Here is a 20058-nt window from a genome sequence, read left to right on the forward strand (position 1 = left end):
CAGCACAGATGTTTCTTCTTACCTGCTTGTTGTACTTGTTGATGGTTTGACTGCTGTAGTCGGAGCAGTGGTCAGATCCAAGGGAAATGTTATCTCCGGTGCCAACAAAGGTATTGGCAGGGGGCAGGTCCTGAACTGCCTGGTGCTTTTTTCCAGCTGTGGGCGACTGCGGGTGAAGCTGGACTGTGGGCAGCGGCGAGCTGGACTTGTAGTGACGGGCCAAATCTGGGCTCCCCGGCCCCCCATTGACCGAGCGGTAGTGGCCCATGCCTGGACTGTCTGAGAGCTTCTCGTTGACGCCGTCGTAGCGCTGTCCATTGGGTTTGGAGGCCTCGACTGTGACGATGCTGCTGTAAAGTGGTTGTTTGGATTTCTGTTTTTTCTTATCTTTTTTGGGCTTTTTGGATTTGTCATGTTGCTGTGGAGTGAAGAAGTCCTCGTGGTCTTTCTTGCCAGCTTCGTAGCCGTTCTTATTTTTTGGACGACAGTAACGAGCCATGACGACTATGAGGATGATGAGAATGACGGTCATTATGCCTGATACTACTCCTATTACGATGCTTAAACGCTGTTTGCTCAGATCATAGTTGGGATCTCCAGCGATGTTGGTGTTTAAAGAAGTACTGAGGCTCTTGGCCACCTGAGCTTCCACCACTGTGGAGTTGGAGAGAGTCTCGTTAACATACACGTGAACCAGTGTGGTAGTGCTCTGTGAAGGCTGCCCTCTGTCATTGACCTGGACCACCAGCCTGTGGAGGCCGTAATGCTTCTGCTCCAGCTTCTTCATCAGGGAAATTACCCCAGTACCACCATCGATCTCAAACAGCTTGAAGGGGTTTCCTCCAATGATGCTGTAGTTAAGGTCAGCGTTGATGCCAGTGTCGGTGTCAGTGGCAATGACAGTCCTGACGACTGTTCTGATGTTACTGGATGGTGGTAGAAGTGTGTAGGAGCTGTTTATGGGGAACGTGACCATTGGTGCGTTGTCATTTTCATCCATGACAAAGAGTGAAACTGTGGCTGTGGCTGATCTGGGGGGGTCACCACCATCCACGGCTTTGACCCTGAACGTGTATGTGGTTTTCTGCTCTCGGTCAAAGGACAGTGTAGAGAAAATAGTTCCTGTTTCATTCTCAATGGAAAAAACTTCTTCCTCTTCTTCTACAAAAAGACTCATCTCTGCATTTTGGCCTTTATCAGCGTCAATGACCGTGACCATTCCCACAGGGCTGTTTGGCTCCAGGTTCTCCTTTACATAAAAGGTGAACACATCCTGCATGAACTTGGGTTCATTGTCATTCTTATCTGCCACCAGGACAACCACTGTTGCAGAGCCCTGGAGAGTGTTTATGCCCTTATCTTTGGCTATCACTTTGAATTCATAGCGCTCTGTTTGTTCTCTGTCCAGTATGGTGTTTACTCTGACGTCCCCACTGTCTGCATCAATGGAGAAAATCCCATTTACAGAGGAGTCAAGTGAATAGGCTATTTCGGCATTTTTCCCACTATCTGCATCAATGGCGAGCACTGTTGTCACCCTCTCGCCTGGGGCATTGTTTTCTGGAAATGACACCTCTACTACATTCTGACTGAAGATGGGAGGGTTGTCATTGGTGTCCCCCACTTTAACTATAAGGGAGTTATTACTGGCCAGACTGGGGCTTCCAGAGTCCACAGCCACTATGACCACATTGTACTCCTGTGTGGCCTCGTAGTCCAGCGGTGCAGAGGTGTGGAGGAAATATTTCTTTTTATTCTGCTCTCCCTCCATTTCACTAGCTGGTTTGAGCTGAAAGGGCACGTCTCCTACCACCGTGCAGGTCACTATGCCATTTTCCCCCTGGTCACGGTCTGACACCTGCACCAAGGCGATGGGCGTGTCCACCACCACATCCTCAGCCACGTTGGCCACACCATCTTTTAGGAAGATACGACCGATCTTGCGTATCTCTATGGAGGGGACGTTGTCATTTTCATCCTTTATGTTCAGCACCACTGTGGCTTTGTCCATTTTGGGAGGCTGGCCTCGGTCCCGGGCCATCACTGTGAACCTCAGCTGGGTGACCTCTTCACGGTCAATGCGATGCAAGACGCTCAGCCACCCTGTGCTCTCATCCAGCCTCAGCAGCCTCCTCACGGACTCTGTTGCTGCTCCGAACACATACTCTATCTGACCATTCACCCCCACGTCTGCATCAGCCGCCTTCAGCTGCAGGATGGGGGCACCGGGAGAGCTGTTTTCCGGCAGGTCCGCTTCATACACACTCTTCTCAAAGCGGGGACTGTTGTCGTTCACGTCAGTGATCATCACCCTGAGAATAGCCTGGGAGGAGCGAGGGGGGTCGCCTCCATCCCTTACGCGCAGCGTGAGCTCATAGGAGTCCCTCTGCTCCCTGTCAAGGGCCCCCTTAATGATAAGTTGGGGCTGTTTCTCCCCATCAGTGGTGTCAGCAACTTGCAGCTCAAACACACTGCTCCTGCTGGCGCTGTCATCATACCTCCTCTTCCCGGAGTACGCGTCCCCGGAGGAGCCCATGCGCCTGGAGTTCTCGCCGTTGTCCTGGATGAGCTCGTATCTCTCTATTCCATTCCTGCCAAAGTCCCTGTCTGTGGCTGTGGGCAGCAGATAAAGAGTTCCAATGGGTCTGTTTTCCTCCACGGACAGAGTCAGGACAGGGGATGGGAAGGATGGAGTGTTATCATTGATGTCTAAGATGATGACTTTGCCCTCAAAGAGGTCCACCCAGCTCTGGGCAGGACCGATGACGGACACCTCGAAATCTATGAAGCACTCGTTCTCGTCAAAGATCATTTGGCACTGCTGCAGTTTCTCACGGTCTATCCTCCTCTCGTTGGTGCTCAGCTCACCTGTGATGTTGTCGATTTTGAAGAATTCAGATCCGGACTCCAGCGTGAATGTCACCTCCCCAGAGCCGGCCACGATGCCCAGGTCGGCTGCGACGTTGCCCACCCGCACGTCGGCGGGTCCCTCCTCCGCCAAACGGTACCGGAGCACTTGCTTGGCGGCGGGCTGATTCACAAGCTGCAGGATGAGCATGCAATAGCATAAATAGTCCACTGCACCAATAGTCCTCATTGTTCCACTTGAGTTTAGCAGGAAAAGAAATATCTGTTGAAAAAAATCTAAATGAAATCACTGGTAGAAAGTCCAAATGCGGCGACAGTAAATTATTAGGATGCGTAAGACTTCATCTTCTGAGCTGCTGCTCCTGCTGCAGTGGGAAGCAGCAAGTGCACGGGTTTTCCCTCACTCTTCTCCTCTTCTACCTCCAGCAATGAATATCACTTACTCTTCTCTTAGGTCAAAACACAGGGAAAAATACGCAAATCTCCGAGCGCACTGGATCTTGCCACACATGAACCAAAGACAAGCCCGTGCTTGTGTGTAAATCGTGCGTAAAAGTCCACCCAAAAAATGTCAGGTTGGCAATATCACATCACCAGAAAGTATCAGCAGCAGTCCACTTTTACGCACTGTTCGTGCCTTATATCTCTTTTTCTTGAAGCTGTGCGATATTTATTCCCGTGTGTCCGGTAGTGTATGTCCACAGAGGGTGATTTTCATGCCTGCGCAGACAAACTCATCCCTGCGATCGCGCAAAAGCAACCGATGCTGAGGATGCGGCTGTGTACGCCTGCCTTACCCCACTCTCTTCCTCCGGATAAGTCACTCGCAACCAGGAGGCAGTACAGTTCTCTATCTCACTCGCTCTCTCGCTTGCGCTCTCTCTCTCTCTCTCTTCGTCACCCGCTCTCTTTTACTCCTACCAACTCCAGAACGCACAGCCTTCTGGAAAAAAAACAGGGTTTGTGTCTTAAAGAAAAAAGTGAAAATGGAAAAAATGAAAAATGAATGTAAATCCGAGTGAGATTGTTTTAGGAAATTATGCTGGAATTCCGCGGTGCGTCCACGGGCACATTCAGCTTGTTCCGTCACCTGCAGTAGCACCGCATGTGTTGGCAGCCCCTATCTGCAGCACTGAGCGAGGGAGCCACAAATGATATTGCAGTCGCTCCCTCTCTCTCTCCCTCCTTACACACACACACACACACACACCTCTTTTCCTCCCCCTCTGGTTCTTTCTCACCCAGCAGCGCAAACAGGGTCCGATTTTGGTTTCAAACGCCGGCTCCCGGGGCACGCAGACAATATTTGTACCAAAAATGTCCTAAAGCAGGAATAAATTTGATCGATCTCACTGCGCCCGCTCCCCAAACTTGCCCTTGGTCATCACAGTTGTTTCAATTTGACCAAATATGTTGACAAAACGAAGAGTTTTTATTGTATTTTGTCCTCATAAGATGTTATTTAACTTAATGAGTCACAAGTCTGAGAAGACTCTGCTCCTCTGACAACTTTACGCACGCAGTCACTTACTGTGGCGAACACTTCACAGTCATCGGGGAAGCGCGGAACCTACTGAATGTAGTCGCAGTGCAGGACAGACGCACCGCACGAGAGGGCTGTGTGCGTGTGTGTATGTGTGTGTGTGTGTGGTCGTCCATGGCTGCAAGTACGCGGCGGCGTCCAAGGAATGTGAGACAGTGACTCTGACATTTATCTTAAAGCCCAGCTCCAAACCCCTCTTTATTTCTCTCGATCCGCCTCGCGCAGACACAACTCCCAGCGTGCGTCCTGACACGGCTATAATTCAGCGTCTGATGGTCACAGCGTTAGGCAAACATCCTGGTCACGTCCGATGGGGTTTCCAAAGCAAAGGGCGCAACCATGTTTTTTACACATTTTTCGCCACTGACGTGCACCGAACAGCTGTTTTCTGTTCACTACATGCACATTTTTATCCTTTAATTTTGGTTTGGGGGACGCGTTCATGCAGGGGACAGTTCGCTGTGGCTGCAGCTTTCCGTGGTGTAGTTGTGTGTGTGTGTGTGTGTGTGTGCGCGCGCGCGAAATTATACAGTGAACGAGTGTAATGAGTGAGTGAAGGAGTAAGTGTGGCAGAGGGGAGAGGAGTGGAGGACGGAGGAAGAGAGAGAGAGAGAGAGAGAGAGTTTCAGCTGCTTCTTTCTCAGACTCCCGCATGTCTGAATTCCAACTGTGAGCTCTATCCTTGCTTACCAGCGCCCTCTATCGTCGAATTAAAATCAATCCTTCGATTCGAAAGAAGACGGTACAGTAAATCCATGATGTTGCTCCGTGGAATACTCGAAGTGTTACTTTAATGCTTTAGTTTCTCTTTAAACTAAACTTAGATTTAAATCTGTTTTAATGAAGTTAATGAAGCGGACATTACAGGGAATTATCCAGGCTGCAGCATTTTGACATTTTTTTCCCAACCTAGAATCACTGTACTGTATATGTTTTAAATATTACAAAATATCACACTATTCTTTACTTATTTGGTAGACTTTCTATTGTTTTTCTGAATGTTTGCATGGGTTGTACAAACTGGTTTAAACTGCACCAAACTAGCCTTCGCCTCATGAGTCACTGTGCTTACAGAAGATTGGAAATAACTTAACAACCAGAGTGGGTCCAGGTCTAACACTCTGAAAGGAGACCCATAGTGCTAAAGGTCAATGACTTCTGTAAATTAACCAATTCATCTCCACAGCCTGTACAATACAGGATAGTAGTCTGATTAAAGTAACCAGTTGACCAGTAACTGTAGCCTGATTTAAAATCAAAATACAGCAATTTTTTTAACAGACGTTTTTAGGGCAGATATAGTCTTACAAAAACTAAGTTCATTTACTTTTTATCATGTGTGTTACCCCTGAAATGTGACAGTATTGCATTACTTAAACATGAATTAGTTTTTGTATACCAACTTTATAATGCTGTATACAGGTACAAGGACAAAGTTATCCAACAATTGTTGAGTCCAGCTAGTCAAAGGCCAACAGGAGAACAATTCCAGCATGTACATGTTAAATTATCATTACAAGAACTCTGCAACCTGTCCTTTTAAGATTTAAGACCCTCCTAACATGTTTTTATGTAAGGATAGGTCATGCACACTACTCATGTTAAGCACTGAAAACATATGACTCTATCATTTTGGTATTTTTAGCAAACAGAGGTCACATATGACTCTATCATTTTGGTATTTTAATTTTAATTTTTAGCAAACAGAGGTAAACAATATCCTGTCACACAGTATCAGTACTAGACTACATTGACATTTGTACATTTGTTTGAACACATTAAGAAATACCTGCTTAGTCTGGCTTTGACGCTCAATCATTATGAAAACTGAGTTATGTTGCATTGTACTTGCTTAAGTATTCTGAGCATGTTAGCAAATAAAAATATTTTTTCTAGTGTTTTAGGAGGTGAAAACTGCAATCAGGAAATCCGCAAAATGGGTTAAGATACAAAGTACTTGCTCTATTATTTTAGGAATTTTAAAAGTAAAAAGATTGTCTAAAGGCCTCTAAAGGTTTGGCCATGTACTAGACTACAAACACAAACAGTAAAATAAGTATAAATAGGTTGCACAGTACTTGCTATGATATTTTGAGCACAAGGAAGTAAAAACTTAGACTGAACAAATCAGACTTCATTCTTTGGTATGGCCTTGTACTGTACTCCATATACCAACATGAGACAATCAGAATCAGCTTTACTGGCCAAGAATGAGGACATACAAGGAATTTGATTCTGATTTTACATAGCTGTAGAGGATTAATGAAAGAAACTGGTTAATAAGTTACATGAAGAGGAGAAAAAAGAATAGAAAATATATTTAAAAAATATATTTTTGAGCATTGAAGTCTGCCTTGGTGGCAGAACCAAACCACACAGTAATGTTTTTTAGGCCTTTCCACACTGAGACAGGGTTGTTTGCTGAAAAACTCTACTGCAGCTTTTTACTGTAGCACTCCTTTGCTACTTTGAGCTCCGTGGTCAGTGTGTTTTGGCCCGGTCCGCACTCCTGTAGGCCTCCTCCTTAGCGATGTTTATGATACACAGCACTTATGTAATGATATTTTGAGCACTTTCCACAGTCATCCCCATACATAGGATTGCAATAATACATTCACGTTAACAACAGGTTAGCTTAGTCCCATTTGTCCAAACTTTGTTGTTATTCATAGAGGAAGCAACACTTCCCTTTGAAAAACACTACCTTATAGACAGTTGTTTGAACGTTAATGCAGCGTGTTGTTTGGAATTTTTATTTTACACAATTTATTTTGCGCATGAAATGTGTCAAAACAAAAAACAAAAGTGCCAGACGTCAGTTTTAATGCATAAACAGTGCAATCAATCATTCCACTACCTTTCTTCGCAGCGCTGGACAACAGAGGTGTTGTTTTGGTTGCTGACGGCTGACATGAATGTAGCAATGTTGCACACAAAGCATTTACTAACATAAATAGGGGCCACCAACCCCCCCATCCCCACCCTCTGCCCTTATTGTGCATAAAATGGAAACCATTAATTCAGCCGACTGTGCAATCATCTCCATTTTTCATTTTCCCTTCCCACTTTTCATTAACACCTTTAGATTCTCTATGCATGAGCAAAATAAGTGAATCTGAGAATGTTTTAAAAACGTGTATTCTGCTGCATTTTGCCATCAGCACATAACCTGACATTTGCATAATGTGTATTAATATGGAAAAGATTCAGTCAGATGCAGAAATTACTTTTGGGGCCAAGGAAAAAAAAACAGGCAGAGACGGTGCGTCATCTCTTATCAGGAATGTTTTTAATTTGGTTCTATCGCACATTGTGTGGGAGGATTAGTCAGGTCATTTTTGGATCTTCTCTGTTAGTTCAAAACATCTGGTTCTGACATCTCCGAGGTCTTTGAAAGGTTGTGACAGTTTTCCCTGCTGCCATAAATATCGACCATGTACACACCTTAAGCTCAAAATCAATGCAGTGGTTTGTGGTAATGGCATTTCAGGGACAACTCTTGAACCTTGACCTATGTTGTTTAGGTAGTGAAATGTTGCCCTTGCTTTTTTGCCGTTTGTTTGTTGCATATTGTTTATTTAGTTGCTTAGAAACATTTGAACTAGCAACTTACTTATTGAGAATTCATAGCCACCTTCGCAGGTAACACTTGGCTCAGCTAATCCCGTAGTTCTATATGATTATGTTGGCTATTTGTTTTCTTTTGTCTGGCATTAACAACATATTTCCGCAGCTATCTTTTGGCTTTATATCTTTTGCATTTTGATATTCTTGTCCTAACTGTAGTTTTCTTAGGTAAGGTGGAATTGAAATGCATTGAAATGCTATTCACTTCCAGTGTCTGAGCCAACATATTTTTTGTAAAGGCACAGCATCTTGTAAGACATGATTGAGCTTCAGCTTTAATTGTTTGGATTGTTTGAAGCAGGACAGAGTTGCTTTTAAAATTAAAGTAGACAAGGTGAAGGCTTAGAGTTTTCTCCATGACTGAACCCTCTCTTAATTCCACTTGTCTCCCAGGACTGTTGCCTTGTGTCCGTAATTTCCTGCTGTCTTTGTTGCTGTTTTTTCCCCCTAATTTAAATGCAAGTAATTTGACCACTGTGACTCTCCATCTTCTTTTACCTGTTTTATCAATCTCTATGAAAAACTCCCATTCAAACCCTCCTCTTTGTAGTCAAATAAAAGGAGTTGGTATTCAGAGGTGTCACAGTCAACAACGAGTTAGCGTTCACAGCCAGGAATCAGATACTGTATCTTTGTTTGTTTTTTGTTTTTTTTGTTTGTTTTTCTTTTCTGGAGAGAAATATGAAGTAACTCAAAAATGACAGTTCAGTTTTGACAAGAGTCTTGTTTTTTGCTCTTAACAGAAAAAACAAAAACAAAATTGAACCACTGTTATGTTCAGGAGATGTTAATTCTCATTGCCATTCCACCTGAAAAGAACTACCTAATAAAATTACACCACATTTAAAAACATCAGTCCACGTTCGCTGTGTTTAACTAATTATTACCTTGCACTCAGGTGTATAAAAAGAAAGTGAAAACAATTAATGCGGCTTGAAATATTTGGACACCTCAGCCATTTTCTCTATTATTACATGCTATTGAAACATCAAACCCAGTGATGAACTAAGTACCTGTTTTTAGCACTGAATTAAAATCAGGAAATGACACATTTGTTCAGTAAAAAACACTCACACTTTTGGCTTTTGTCTTCTTCCTTTGGCACCTAAACTGCTCTGATATTAGGCTTTTGGCTTATGGCGTCTCATTATCAGGTTTTATAGGTTGGTTCTCCCTGAACTGTCTTCGTTGATTATGGTAATCTGTTTCTCTACGTTCTGCACTCAAATGTGTGTCCCCAGGCCATTCCTCCCTTTGTCCACTCTGATGCTGCACAGTTTTGTCAGGAGTGTCTGAAGGATATTTTAGAGAAGGGTGAGGTTCAAAAGTGTAAAACTCCAGCTCCTTCTGTGCTACCTAATGAGGTAAAGTGATCAGGTTATTGTTGCAGCATGTGGGCCTGTACGGCTGCACGGCCCCAGCAGAGAAATACTGTACAACCATCCATTTATCATCACTGTGTAAAAAGTCTGCTGCTGAGGGTTGGGCAGAGAGCCAGTAGTCATGTAGAGCTACCCAGGAGGTGATGTGTCACCGATCTTCTGCTGTGAGCAGCAGCACAGTGAAAAATGTCAACACAGAGTGACACATGAAGAAGTAACGTACACCAGCACCAGCACCGCTGTGGTGTTGGAGGACATGGTGTTGATGGTGAAGCTCAGTGAGCCTTTCTTCTCTTCTCCCCAACTCCCTCTGGCGAGTTGCTATTTTGGGACTCCCTGAGTCCTTGTTCTCCCGTCTCCTTCTGGGATTCCTCCAGTAGAGCTGAGGAGATCACAATGCACAATGGAATCTCTTTAGGAAGTTTCACTGTACTGTAGGCACGGATCCTTCCAGTTGTCACTGGAGGATAAATGCATTGATGGTGTCATGCTGAAATATGACAAAAGGATCTTTGGACTTTGTGTCCTTACAGAGAGATGTAATAGACGATGCAAGTCCATTGTTTTGTGACCAAGAATAGCGGTTTTCTGGTTTTTGTAGTGTTAAATAGCAAAGCTGTGGCTGTTGTCTAAATCTCAGCGGTGTTATGCGATTAAATGTGTCAAAAATCACACTCAAAAAAACTTATTGCTGATTAGTACAAACCATTTAGAAGCGAAAATACTTGGAATGTTTATAATAGCATTAGCTGCTCTCAATTATTAATTGAAGACAGTATTTGGGGAAATTTAAAAGGGTGATGCAACAGTTAGAAAAATATGGCCAAAATGTTTCAATTTAGCCCCAAAGATGATATGAATAAATAAATAGCAATACTTGATTAACTAAGCAGTTAAACTAAAAGAATTAGAAGAATTTTAAAATTTATATTTTTAATTAGAGGTCTTTGCTAGCAACTAAGCCACAACGTAGCATTGTACCTTAGTGGACTGCTAATCTGCAATGCTGACTCACAAGCATCTGCTGTGTCTAAATTAGTGGAAAAAATTCTGTTGTTTGTTAATGTTGATGTGGTACGTTATGATCCTCTGTAGAAGAAAATAGACTATGAGGCATGTTGAAAAGCAATGGATGTGAGTGGACAAGGTGTCAGTTACAGCTGATGTAATCCATCTGGAATCTGGTGGCTTTGTTCGTCTGTTTATGGGTCAAGCTCCAGACTCCTTCGATTCAGTGTTAGCAGTCACTGCCTCTATATCCAACACATCAGTACAAGGGGCACATACACTGTAAGCATTAGTCACCCACCCCACACCCCCCAGCCCAATCCAACAGTCAGTCACACTTAATCACTGACACCCGCGACGCGTGGGACACCCTGCTTTCCCAGCAGACCCTCCAACTTCAAACAGCGGCCTCACAAAGCAGCCATTCACAGACCTGAGGTCTGAGGGTGACTCTTATCCTCACATCACCAGAGTCAGCAACATCCGCTCATCCTCAGTGAGCTCAGCTTCAAAAATCTGACACTTGAAATGGAAAATTGGCTCAATAACGCCGCTAATTCCTCAGGCCCAACAACCCCATGAAAAGACGCAAAAATACCCCATATAACAGTAGCATCTTTATGAGGACATGCCGGGGAACAAGGAGTGACCTTAAAATGGTAGCGCATACTAAATCTCCCCCACTGCTTTCAATGGCTGCCTCTTATTAGCATGTATTAAAGGGGAAAAATAGTGGCTCTGTGTGGCTCTCACAACACTCTCACACGTACCCACCCTCCCCAAACCCCCCAAAGACACTGTGCCAGGACCAGTCCTTCCTACTGCCTAGTTACATCTGGAGAGCTACCACTACAGAATCTGCTAATATTTCAAAATAAAACACCCTTTGAAAAAATGTGTTTCTGTGCAGCTTATTTCAAAATAAAACACCCTTTGAAAATCAGATAATAAATAAATAGAAATAATGTGTTTCTGTGCAGCCTGGTACCAATCGACCCACTGACTGGTGCCAGTCCGCGGCCCGGAGGTTGAGGACCAGTGATTTGCATTACATTTTCATTTCTGCCACTGTTGCCATTTAATGGAGGACATTTACTAATTGTTTTGTATACATTTGGTATGTGTGTGTGTGTGTGTGTGTTTGTCTGTCTGTCTGGTTTGCAGTTGTGTGTTTATCTGTTTATGAACAGCACCAGGGTGTTTGTGTGCACTGTCCCACTGTTTCGCCAGAAAATGAGAAGACACCTGCTTGGAGATTCAGGAGCTGGCTGTCAAAAACAGGAAAGAAAGTGAGGCGGGAGGAGACAGGGAAAAAAGAATGAAATGAAGAAGAAGAAAAAAAAACAGCCAGGCAGCCAGGAGATATATCTATTCTGGCTCCCTGCTTCCCTCAAGCTGCTGGTAGGAGACTTCAAAAATGGCTCCACTCCCTGCCACAGAGTGGTCTCTGCCCTGTCAAAATGTGTTTGAAAAAAAAAAACATTCCGAGTGAAAACTTTCCTTCTTTGTCTCTCAATCCTTGTTTTTCTCATCTTTCCGTCCTCCTTTGCTCCTGAATATTCTCTGCCTAATGTCCATCCTTCATCACACCATAAGGCCAGCTCATCCTCACTGTTGAATCCTGATTTTTCATTGCTTTTCTCTCTGGAGTCTCTCTATCTTGGTGAGGTATCTGCCAGTCACTTGGAAGTCCATTTTTCACTGAAATGTGTTGTCCATCTCCCGCCCTTCTGTAGAACAGCAAAGATCTTGGTACCTTTTTGACATAGCTTATTCCACTCAACAGTATTGTGACCCAAATGTCAAAATTAGCAATGTGGAGATGGTCTGAATGGATTTATTGGTCATTACCTGCTGAATTTGAACAAACTCTTGAATCCCATTTGTAACACCGTTTACTTATTCAAAAGCCTGGAAAACTTCTTTGCTGATCCGCTGTTGTGTAATAAAACAGCCCACATAACTGTTATTGTATTTTATTATTACCACCGGCTAATGGACTCTGGTGCTGTGCAAGAAGGATGTGATGTAATTTATGGAGAGCTCGTAATGAGTGAGGCTACCAAACCATTAACCAGACATTAGCCGCTTGACCTCTTTTCAGCCACTCCAGACCTGATGTAGAGCATTTCATAAGCACAAAACCACAAGTGGTTCTACACTCTGCTGAACTAAAAATAGTACGTCTTTTTATTAATTTATTATTTTTTCACTTTAACGCTTGAACTGACAAAAAAAGCTAAATTTTTGCCCTCCTAAAAATGATATATAAAACATTGTTGTTTATTTTCCAAATTTGACAGTTTACACAATGCACAATGCTAAAGTTAGCATTCTGAATGACAAAAAATCAAATATTGGACTAAAGTTGAAAAAACATCAACAATTAAAAAGAACTGTACAAATGGAAAGTGTTAAACCTAAACTCAGTAGCTAAATAGCTAAGCTAGAACACTGACTTTTTGGTCAATGAGGTTTTGAGTCTTATCTTTAGATGTTTTTCCTAGTATAATGAAAAACAAAGATGTGGGGAAACTGCAAGAGTAGAAGAAAAAATAAACACACCCATGTTAGCATTGTAGCTCAAACATTGGATCATCAGAGGTGTTGTAGTTGTAGTTGTTATGACGCCCGTCACAAAAGACTTCCACCAGCTTTACTTAATAAGAGTAAAAACAAAGTCATCAAGTGTGAAGCCAATCATCATTAATTCCATGATATAGACACTTGGAAACCTGCAGGGCCGAATCCAGTTCCCTGAGGATCATCTCATTTATAGCTAATCTAATCTGTCTCTTATGACAACGTCCAAAAAAAGACATTTTAGCCTGTTCTTTTCTCATTAACTCAGGTTGGTTTTTCTGTGGCCAAGAGGAACTACCTAATGGGCATTTTTATTTGATAATTGGTTATCTTGACATTTCAAACCGACTTCATAATTTGTTCGTCTCTATTGCGAGCGGCTCATTAATTAGATGGTGTCTATGCTTAGCTCATCGTTTCCGAGGAGGATTCGAGGTCACCGTCGAATTACTCGGCCCTTTGGAGACGTTTGTTAAAAAATGGCAGCACCAAGTAGTCCCACAGAACTTCTGATCTGATCACTGCAAGGAGGCGCTACGGAGAGGATATTAATGTTCCAAATTGTTTCCAAATGTCTGCGTCTTTCCAGCAGTGGCTGTGAAAGACATATTATTTATTGGACAGATGGTGATATGTACGCGGATGGACCTGCAGAAAAAAGTACATCCGTGTTGGCTGAGATCATAAATGTCCTTGTGAAAGTCTTGTCGTTGTGAGTGATGCCTGGGACCAAGTCTTCAATCTGTGCACAATGCTGATCTCAGTAATAACTCATTGTGCATCCTCAGAAATGAAAAACATTGATTTTTAATAAAAAACACCCCAAACCTATGTGGAGCTCTGCCTAAAACTGCAAGTAAATATATATATATATAAAGAGGCTGTGATTCGGGGGCTGTGAAAATAGAGACGTGAGTGAGAACTGTTACTACAGCTAATTAGAGATAATTCCTTGTTGCACTGAAGGAAGGTCAAATGAGGAGATAAGTGCTGCAGAGTTGGTGTTAACACTTATTATTGTTCGGAGACACAGCTGTCAGCAATAGTCGTTCTAAAAGTCTTTCAAGGCTATCTTTGTTGTTTGTTTTTTTTTAATATGAAGCAATTTTCTTTTTTGCTTCTAACATTGTTAGAAGCAAAAAAGAAAAATATGAAGCAATTTTCTTTTTTGCTTCTTCTAACATTGTTTTAAAAATGTTAAGGTTATTTATTTTTATTTTGACAACTTGCAGCTTTGTCTATGTTGAGTGTTGTAAAATTAAGTTATGTTTCAGGCCTAATCTTGATGAGTCCTGCTATCAGTTTAGGAATGTTTAGGCTAAAGACATTTTTATTAATTTTTGTCTTATTTTAGTTGTATTGACTTTTTTGGATTCCTTGCTGACACTTAACTTACTCTGGGGCTAATCTTCATCTAAGTTATTTTCTTGGCTTACCGTGTATTGTCCTGTGTCAGTTCAGTAATGATATCTTAGCTACATTGTTAATGTAGGTACATTTTTGGCTTATCTTAACTAATTTATTTATTCCTTTAATTTTAATAACAACATGTGTTGTCTTTTTTTTCATACTTCTAGCTATTTCCTGCTAAGTTCATTGTTTTGTCTTGCTACATATATGCTGAAAAAAAAAAAGTATTTCTTTGGTTGTTTGTTTCTGTGTTCTCACAACGTCATTAATTGTTTCTCTCTTGTTGGTTTGTTTCCCTTTCTTCCTGTGCTGGCCTTCACATCCTTGATTAGCTCCTCTGCTCTGATTGGTTTCACCTGTGACCAGTTCCCCAGCTCCATGTGAACCACTGTCACTGAACTCTCCCTTGATCTTAACTGGATTCCGTCTCCTGTCCTTCCTGACTGTGAGTTAAAAGTGAACACGCCTTTCTGTTTTATTGTTATTGTTGGTATTGTTAAGTTTTGTTATTTTTTTTAGGCCATTTTGGTCTTTTTTCTGAGCTTGAATACCTGGGTTTGAATGTTTGGTTGGAGCCAGTGAAAAAGGTGTGGCAGGGTTTATGGCCTTTGTGCTGATAATGCAGAATTCCAGATTACACCATATTTCCTGCTCTTTTCTATGTATTTATTCCTGCACATGCTCTTTGGAACATTTCTCAGATTATCCTTCAGACTTTATTATTTTTATTATTATTGTTTTCATAATTGGCTCTTTATTTTCAATCTTTATCCTCTCACATTAATTCACGGTGGGTTTCTGCCTTGACATTCAGTCATTATATATATATACTGAATATGAAAACATTCTTTGTTTACAGCCAAATTTAAAACTGTAATGCCTTACAGTCCTCCTTTTCATAATCTTTGCTGTTTCAATGCACACATGGGATTAAGGACATATTTAATATAATACATTAATATAAAAATATATACATAAATTACAGACAGGATGAATACTAAAACCTATGTTGCATCGCTTACCCCAATATATTAAAGTTGATGATTTTGCAGATACTACTGATAGATTTAATTGTATATATGATAATCTATTACTTGAATATACTGTATTGTTTTCTGTTTACTGCTCATTTTAAGGAGCTTTTGTCCTTACAGCTCTTTACAGTGTGTATATATATATATATATATATATATACACACATGAAATAAGATATTTAAGGAAATATTGTTTAAACACACCTTGTGTGAAAAAGTGTTACTACTGTGTATGTCCCTATGTGTTTATAATCATCAGCCCACATTGGAAAGCTAGTTGGAAAGCTAGCTCAATTAGTTTCTTCCGGATAACGTGATGCAATGCAAAGGCTGATGCTAGTGGCTAACCTTAGCAGATAATGACACACAATCAATATTATTCCCCTTTCTTTTTTAACATATAAGTTTTAACTGTGTTACCAATGAGAGACATGTTTTTCTTTACATTAACAGAGTTTCCTGAGGTGAGGTGCTGTTTCATCCCATGCTACCCATCAAAATGATGCCTTGGTCAGCAAGGGGACAACTTCATCTCATGACTGCAAAAGTAAGTTGCTTCTTATATCTGGATTTTTCTTCCAACATTTAGTAATTCAGTTTTGTGGCATTTCATAATGTAACCATATCAAATGATATGCATTCAGAGAAAATAATTCGTTTTTGGTTTTTTAGACCCAAATGCTGTTAATTGATCAAATGAAGTATTGTATTTCCTAAAAACAGAGTAGGATGCAAACTACTTGCTGTGATTTGCCAACAACGGGTTCTATCAGTACAGCTTCTTTTTTGTTAGCAACAGCCAAGTAAGAACCCAGTAGTTCAGTTTTAAACTTGGGATCCTGTGAGTCCCTCCTTGGACATAAAGTGATTGCGTCTTCCTTGGTGGCCTTTGAAATCATTCAACTTAGCTGTGGTTACTCCATCACCTGTCGTTCCCCTTGCACTCTGTTATCTGCCCCTGCTCCAGCTATGACTCCCCTGGCCTTTGATACACGACCTGTAGCCTCTGTCACTTCCACAGGAGTGTAATCTTTAGTCCAGAGCTATTGATCAAACACATGAGGTTTTGATTACCACACTTGGGTAGATAAAAGACAGGGTGGGGGGAGCATCATGGGATGATTGTGATGCACCGTTCCACTACCCCCTTTCTCAGTGGACTTGATTTTAGTTTACTTACTCATGTGCAGTGATTGGAAGCACCATGGGTTCTTTCGGTCCCCCAGAAACCACCATGGGTAATAAGGATCCATGAGTCTGGTGCAATTTCTACTTGACTGAATGTTTTCCTGTTGATTTTGAAGGCGAGTTAAAGGCGGGCAGTTCATGTCTTTTTGTGCAGGTGGTCAGGACAAAAAAAAAAAAAAAAGAAAGCAGTGATAAGAAGTAAAATAAGTTGTCTCCCGGAGTAATTACTGGATGTCCTGGTTGGCAATTTGGAAATATTCAATATAAATATTTTATTGTCCAATGTTCTTGCTCTGACCATACTATACACTGTAGATTTCAAGTGTACCTGAAAGATAAACTTGCCTTTTGTCTGCCCTTTAACTTTTAAGAACATTGCTGTACTTCTTGCTTCACTAAAAAGCATTTATGACATACTTAATAATGAAGTCTACTCACTGATGAGCCAATCGGGTCTTGTCTGTTGGGCTTTTAATACCTACAGTTAAAGCCACCATTGTGTGCCAGTTTAGGCTTTTTAGCCCATTTTTGGTTCTTTCATTATATCTATAATAATGTCAGGTCCATTCAGTGCATTAAAGGCCATGCATTTTTATGTGTTCTTAACTGTCCTCTCATATTTCCACTATCTACAGGACACAGTCCTTCATACTATAGCCAATTTCAAAAGAAAATGAAATTGCATATTTGGTTCTGAAGGTTCTTTATTTGACTTTAGAAACCTAACAGGTCATTTGTCTGGAATGTTTTCATGGTGTAGTTTGAGTGAATTTGCAAACTTTTGCTAACTTTAGCCATGTTTTCTGACTATTTTGCGTTTGACTTCAGGCTTGAGTTTTATTTATTGATTTATGCTCCTGTTTTATTACTATTTTTTGGCTAGCTTAGCTATGATTTGGTTCATCTAGATATTTATTACATTTGAGCTATTTCCTAAAAAAAGTTTCATATTTTTATTATTTTTCACTTCCTTTTTTTATTTAGCTAATATGAATTTATTTTGGGCTAGTTTATCACACTTGGTCTGTTTCTGATATTAACTCGTTTCTCTTGGTCTTTTTATACTAACTAAGCAGATCTCCAGCAAACAACCTTTGTTCCTATTTCTGATTCTGTTTTGCATCGTTTCTAATCAAATTTATTTTTTAAGCTGTTAGTGTTTTGTTTTTTGTTTTTTTTTTCATGTAGTTTAACTTTTTCTAACCAATACCTATCCTCCTAGGGGGTATTTCTTGTGATTACTTAAGTTTATCAACAAAAAGTTTTTCTCCAGTTTTGTTTTTAAAGATTTTCACAAACATTTCATGGTCATCTGACTCAGTATTTCTAGTTTGTTTTTATGTTGCTGATTCATTGTAAACACTGGCCCCCAATGAGAGAGAAACTAATCTAAACAGGGTGGAAAAAGGACGGATGTTGGCACATTCCTCCAGTGGTGTTCATTAGCCACATACTCGCTGCGATGCATGCTGGGGGCTGTTGGCTGGGATCAGCCCAGCGCTCCAGCACTGAAAGCACCAACAGATGTAGCGTGCAGCCTCCCTGAACAGAGAGGGAGGGGGGTCATTCAAAGTTGGCCAGGAGTCTTAGGAGTTGCTGATGCATCTGAGGGAGAAAAAGAAAGGAGGAGGATGAGAGGAGGAGAAGAGAAAAGGATCCGCATCAAAGGAAAGAGATGGGTTTGCAGGAGGAGAAAGAGACTGGAGGATGAAGACAAACAATGGGGGAGAGGGTAGGAGGGGTAAGTGTAGGGAGACAGAGAGCTGTGTTCCCAGGAGGCATCACTCTTGGTGTCTCACTCCACTGGTCCTTCTAATGTGTGACGCTCAGGAGATTGACAGGCTGTGTAAAACTCGGCCCACAGGAGAAAACAGCAACACAAGTCAAACACACGGAAGTAAAAAAAAAAAAAAAAAAAAAAAAGACACATGCCGACACACTAGGCTGTGATGCTGCCGAGACAAAGCAGCTGCAGAGTTGATGAGAGGCTGGAGGATGAGGGTCAGACAGAAGGACAGCAGCAGTGGTTTGATGTAATGTCTGCACACTGTGGGCAACTGCTGCAAGCACATGCTTTCTGTTTGTGTCGCAGCCTCTGGAATGTATTTACATGACTGTGGACCTGAAAGTGTCACAGGTTTACCCCAGAAAAGTACAAGGGACATGGGGTTGATTCATGTATCTTCCACTGCTTAATCCTTCCTTAATCCCTCATCAAGATCATGTGATGGGGAAGAGAGAGAGAGAGGTTTAGGGACAATTAAGATTCGACTTGTTGACCTGCATGTTTTTGGTCTGTGGGAGGAAAAGTGGTGTAGCTGATGAAACCTATGCAAATGTTAAGAGCATTCCAACTCCAAAAAGATATTTTGGCTACCTTTAAAACTTGTTTCTTTGTGCTAATAGTTATCTACATCTGGCTTTGACTTAACTAAAGCCATTTAGTTAAAGTTAGCCTCTTCAGTTGAGTTTGAAGTGTCTGCTGCTCAGTTATAATTGATTTGCACTTCTCATCTACTTCTACTTTTGTCTGGTGTACCTGACACAAGCAAAGTTCCACTTCTTGTTACAGTAGCTTGTCATTTATATTTGGATTTATTTGAACCAAACCTTTGCTTAGGTGTTATTTATAAGCCTTTGTGATTAGAACCATATTATTCTAGCAGGGAAAACATTATAGTTGTGTTCACCTTTAGGAATGAACTCAACACAATGGCTTCTGGCATCTGCATTTACAAAAAACAGCTCAGACAAAAAAAAGTGTGAACTAGTTTTTATGACGCAATACCTTTTTCTATGGAATTATTTTAACACGCCTTATACCACTCAATATCAGCCACTGTGAGGCTTAATCAGAAATTTCCATCTCTAGAATGTTCCTTCATCTTCTCACACCTGTCATTGACACATGAAGGAATAATTGACCAGTAAGAGAGGTTCCATTCATGAGCCTCCCTCAGCTTGACCTTCAAGGATGATGGAGTAAAGGTACAGAGATAGAAATGAATGGCAGTGATTTTGTTTTTTTATAATAATGACCCGCTGCTTTAACATCACCGCTGTGGTCGAACCCTTATGTAATAACCACTGTCATTGCAACCATTAATCAAGCATGTGTAGAAATTCAGCGTGTATATTGTACGTGCTGTGTTGTTCTCTGATTGCAGAGATGCTCTGGTAAATACAGTGGTATTTATCCTCCTCCTCACAGATTCATTTCTTCATGGATGTTTTTTAACAACTGAGCAAAAGAACTGCTTCGTTTTCACGCAGTTACTGTATTTGCCAAAAGCGCTGATTTGTCCAAATTGAAATTCCAAGATGGTTTTTGACAGAGCTTCCATCTGAACAGATGATAAACCAGTGCAAATGTGTAATATATATACAATTGCAGATGCTTTAAGTCCCTTCATTT

At 41.3% G+C, this 20058-nt stretch overlaps 1 protein-coding gene and 1 long non-coding RNA gene across 4 annotated transcripts in view; one reads left to right on the forward strand and one right to left on the reverse strand.

Annotated features, from left to right (window-relative positions):
* The window catches only part of pcdh7b (protocadherin 7b), a 107408-nt gene extending 102498 nt beyond the window's left edge, over window positions 1-4910 (reverse strand). For 2 of the 3 annotated variants that reach the window (XM_017034111.2, XM_008321176.3), the window contains exon 1: window positions 23-4910. In XM_017034111.2, coding sequence (XP_016889600.1) covers window positions 23-3097 — 3075 coding nt within the window. In that variant the 5' untranslated portion in view covers window positions 3098-4910. The remainder of the gene's footprint in view (window positions 1-22) is intronic. The other variant, XM_008321183.3, reaches the window with a different exon arrangement.
* A 6588-nt stretch (window positions 4911-11498) lies between these two features.
* Window positions 11499-20058, forward strand: part of LOC103386758 (uncharacterized) — a 236655-nt gene continuing 228095 nt past the window's right edge. Inside the window, exons 1-3 of the long non-coding RNA XR_003050155.1 lie at window positions 11499-11829; window positions 14754-14866; window positions 15909-16002. This is a non-coding gene — a long non-coding RNA (uncharacterized LOC103386758). The remainder of the gene's footprint in view (window positions 11830-14753; window positions 14867-15908; window positions 16003-20058) is intronic.

The sequence above is a fragment of the Cynoglossus semilaevis genome, chromosome 1 (genome assembly GCF_000523025.1).
Source record: "Cynoglossus semilaevis isolate Cse_v1.0 chromosome 1, Cse_v1.0, whole genome shotgun sequence".
Taxonomy (NCBI): Eukaryota; Metazoa; Chordata; class Actinopteri; order Pleuronectiformes; family Cynoglossidae; genus Cynoglossus; species Cynoglossus semilaevis.